The sequence below is a fragment of the Triticum dicoccoides genome, chromosome 2A (assembly GCF_002162155.2).
Source record: "Triticum dicoccoides isolate Atlit2015 ecotype Zavitan chromosome 2A, WEW_v2.0, whole genome shotgun sequence".
Lineage (NCBI taxonomy): Eukaryota > Viridiplantae > Streptophyta > Magnoliopsida > Poales > Poaceae > Triticum > Triticum dicoccoides.
Window position 1 is genome coordinate 785163951 of NC_041382.1, and position 4584 is coordinate 785168534.

The 4584-nt window shown below is 42.0% G+C and overlaps 1 protein-coding gene across 1 annotated transcript; it reads left to right on the forward strand.

Moving 5' to 3' along the window:
- Positions 1 to 532: 532 nt before the first annotated feature.
- LOC119358488 lies at positions 533 to 4153 on the forward strand. The gene is made up of 7 exons (XM_037625009.1): positions 533 to 670; positions 964 to 1018; positions 1859 to 1927; positions 2022 to 2159; positions 3234 to 3394; positions 3488 to 3589; positions 3666 to 4153. The coding sequence occupies exons 1-7, from the start codon at positions 533 to 535 to the stop codon at positions 3843 to 3845; spliced, it is 843 nt and encodes a 280-aa protein (XP_037480906.1). The 3' UTR covers positions 3846 to 4153.
- Positions 4154 to 4584: the final 431 nt, after the last annotated feature.

Consider the following 4584-nt stretch of genomic DNA (forward strand, 5'->3'; position numbering starts at 1 on the left):
TGGCTTGTGGGTCCATTCACCATTATTACTAAAGCCCTAAAAAGCTCACTTCAATTTTTTTATTTTCTTTTGCAATTTATATATCTACAACTATCAGAATTAATCCTTGCAATTACCAAGTACAAGGGGATTGTCAACCCTCTTGTTAGCGTTGGGTGCAAGTTTTTTGTTTGTGTGTGTGCGCAGGTATTGTCGACCTTTCTCTTTGAATCTTTTATTGGTTTGATAACCTTGGTTCTCCACCGAGGGAAATACTATCTGCTACTATGTTACTTCATCCCGCTTCTTCGGAAAAATCCCAACACATATCACAAGTAGCACCGGACAACGCGGTGTGCCGACTCTGGCCAAGAGACGCTAACAGTCGGCTCTAACTGGATGAAATAGGTACCAACACGTGATCCGGCGCTGTGACCAGGACCCGGTTCTCGTGCCTGCCGTGACTGTACCAACTCGCCTAGGGGCGAGTACGCTGCTAGGCAGGCCCAACCAAAGCTTCGCGCCTGGGTGCTGGTAGGCCCGACGCTGCCCAATGACGTTGACCTCGAGCAAGCTGAGCGGTCCACCCGTCATGGACACTCTAGACTGGTCGGCCGAACACCTGCCGTTCGGGCAGATGCAACGGCTCGCCTCATCCCCGAGAGCCTCCAGCCGCAAGCCAACCGACAATGTACGACCAAGAAGCTCCTGCAGCATGCCACCCGACAATGGACGGCTGGGAGGCTCTAATCGCTGTCGAGCAGCCGACAAAGGCGCGTACTCCACCATCCTTTATAGGAATAATGTATTTTTGTTTCTCCAGAAGAAACCACCCATCATGTTAAATTTTGTCGAAGTGCTTGCTTGCGTCATGATCCTTGTAACGACAACTATAATTCAGAAGAATAGGGAAGAGTGAAACACCGAATGAGGTCTGGTCTTTGCTCTGCTCTAGAATTGTCAAACTGTCGTTATAATTTTTAGTCTAAAAGATATGTGATCGTCATCTTAGAATGCCAGTATGACACAAGTAGTGTCAGTATGCACGTGAGTTGCTGCCTATTTGGAGGAAGGTTTGACATTTTCATTACCAACAGCCCGACTGTTGGAGCTTCAGAAAAATTTGGAAAACACTCTATTTGTCCATTTTGGCAAGGATAAGCCTACTGTATGTCCACTTGTTTACCCACTGGGTCCGTTTACTTCAGAACTAAAATTACACACCCAGCTAGATTGATGAGATGCCGTCAACCCAACATATAGAAGTGTTCCCCCGAAAAAACATATAGAAGTGTTAAAAGGAAGAGTTTTATATCCCGCAAAAAAAAGGAAGAGTTTTATGGCAGAGAATAAACGAGTTCCTTTTTTTTTGCAAAATATAAGAAACACAAAGTAGCAACAGCATTGATCTATAGACGTTTGTGATAGTTAACGTACAAGGTGAAAACGTCCTATTATTTGGTAATAAAGGCATGCAAATTTTCTAAATTTTAATTGTAGTTTAAATAGTCAACATACATCTCAAAACAAACCCGGTTTAAATTCAGCTTGCTCTTACCGAAATAAAAAATAAGTTTGCTGTGAATAAAGGGTGGATTCTGATCCATCGGAAGTGATCTGTTTTCGTTCAACACAGACAATTAATTTAAATTTAAATATCTGATAGATGTTCAATTAGTCAATTTTTTTGAAATATTCGTCATATGAAAACTTTCATCTGAGATGTTACCCTAGAACCTTATATGCTACATATAGATTCACCTGGGTCCACATATCAGTCCCTTTATCTGTCTGTTAGAAGCTGTAACATTACTTACGGCAAGTCAAAGGAATCTTCCAGTTTTTAATTCCTAATATTAAGTTTTGGATGCCTATATAGATCATACCTACCTAGATACAAGCTCTGGCTTCTTCCTGGGCAGACAGTCAGCGAAGCTACACACCAGCGGTAAGATCTCAAGTTCTCCGTAATGTCTTCTCAATTCTCATACATAATTGCATAATACGGATTGGCATGATTATAACTGTACTTGCAAATGTAGTAATTCGTACCTTTTCTTCTCTACAAGCCGGCAGTATGAATCCAAATCCATTTGAGATCAAGAAGCAGCCAGTATTAGTTGCTAAAAGAGCAAATCCGCCAGCTCCTAATGGTAACAGTAAAACTATACAAGTTGAAGGTATGCCTCCAGTATCAAGGATTCAATACTATTTGAACATACATGCTAGTTAGAACAAATATGTATCTGGAATACTCTATATACCAAGTAGATTTACTGTATACTGCCATATTAAGTTGAACCAGTTAACACTAGCAAAATTCCATTCTCGTTGTATCACACAGCAGATCCGCCCTAGTATACTACAGATGAAAGAACAGGGCCGACTCTTCTGCAAGTGTACATCATGCTCTTCTAGAAAGTATTTGTGTACTATACTTATATCTGAAATATAAACTAAACTGTATGTGTTGGTTGTTGTATGAATTCTGTCAGGACCAAAGTTTTAAATAGCTCGCTATAGATTTTGGAGAGGCCTCTCGCTAAAGAGATGGATTTTGAACGCTAACCTTAAAATGACGCTAATAACTCACTATCCCACATTATAGCGCTAAATTCGGAGCCATTTAGCGCCGCCTTGATGCTACAACCACAGGAGGGATGTAAATGAATTTCACACAGTCATCCATTTTCCCTATTCTTCCTTCATGTTTTTGATATATATGATGCATTGAGGCAAAGCTCGGTTATTGAATTAGGATGCCTTATTAGTGCTTGTTTTTTATGTTTGAACATGTGTATGTCATGTTTAAGCTATATATATCATATATGATGCCTGAGTGTATGCTTATTCCTTTTCAAAACTTTCAAGATTTAATAAAAAAATTGAATGGGGCTTAGCTAGCTCTGCTATAGCTTTTCATACCTTCCGGTCGAGCTGCCGATAAATGTCATAGCCCACTATTAAACTTTTTAGTCAGCACTAGTTTCTGTGCTAGCTACCAGGTTTTCATCGGATAACGTTTGTGTCTATTGGGGCGTAATTAATCTGTTTCCTTGTGGTGCTTGAACTCTCTATTTCTCTTTTCCTATCCTCACTCTGTAATATGTACTATGTATTTCTGTTATATCAAAGTAATGGAGGAGGTAGCCCATTTTAAAAATAAAATAAAATCTATTTAGGTATGTAATCTATTTAGTCTATGGGGAAAAAAAATCCAATAAGCAATCTTATAGTATCGGCCGTTCCTGCAGATCGTATTTCCGCAGAGGCAAGTCAGCTCATATTAGCCATAACAAGTATGGCACGCCTGCGTAGTGAAAATGCCTCTGAAGGTGAGACCGTTCGCTTGGGAGAATTCAAGGTACTGTCGTGTGTTGCTACCATTGCTTATGAGCCCCCAAAGTCTGGCAAGGTGAGCCATGGTCCTCATGCATCGTCATCTGCTAGTTATAATGAGACAATGAGTGGGACGTAACGGAGGTCGTGGTTTGCTTGATGTGTGCAGGTTGTTGAAAACCAGAAACTGGAAATGATCTGTAGGTGGGAAGACCGTATGAAGCCAACAGTGAAATTGCGCCCAGCCGGAAATAGTGAGGAGCATTCAAAGGTACTTCTATCTCTTTCTCACCTTAACCACTGGGGGTCACAGTTTTATGTGCTTGATACACACAGTCCCTTTTCAGGACCGGACCGATCTAAATACCCCAGCTGCCGATGTCCTATCTGAAGACAAGGAAGTGATACCGAAGGCTGACGCCCCAACTGAGGGCCAGAAAAAGAAAGAAGGGCAGAAAGAAAAGGCAGGGAAAGGAAAGGAAAAGCAAGAGGACCAGAAAAACAAGGAAGTGCAGAAAAAGAAGTAAGGGCAGAAAGAAAAGGCAGGGAAAGGAAAGGGAAAGCAAGAGGGCCAGAATGCCCACTTCGAGGACAACAAGTGAAACCAGGCTTCAAAACCGCGCTTTGATTTTGCCCCTTTAATTTCACTGTCCCCCTAATAAGCCAGCGTGCATGCATTCATGATGGGGCAAACCAGTATTTTTTATAGCTTCGTCCACTCACGTCATTTAATTTCGTCAACTCCTCGATGCAATGATGCTACACAGGACTAGATTCGATCAATCTGTTCTTGTGGTTTGGTTATTACTTGTGGTTTGTTATTCTGGGAGGTCAATGCTTCTCATTTGGGCTATTTGCCCTACTCGCTCTATCCCGTGATAATAATATTAATATAATAAGTGGATATTTAGCTTTTGCCATAAGTTAACTACAAGTTTGGGACCTCAAATGCACCCCAGCTCCAAAAATCCACTTTCTCATTTGGGCTATTTGCCCTACTCGCTCTATCCCATACCAATCTTAATTAGTGGATATTTAGCTTTTGTCATAAGTCCAACTATAAGTTCCGTCACTCTTCTTGAGCAAGGCAAGGGGAACCTAGCGCAATTCACCGGTTTTCCCGTTCTCCGCCTCCTCCCTTCCGCCGTGCTCTGGGTGCGGTGAGGTGTCAGTTGTGGTTGTGCCTGTTGTCGCTGCTTGCCGGAACCCACTATAGGCCCCTCTCCTCCCACCGACATATCTGGCCACTACGCCTGGATCTAGGTG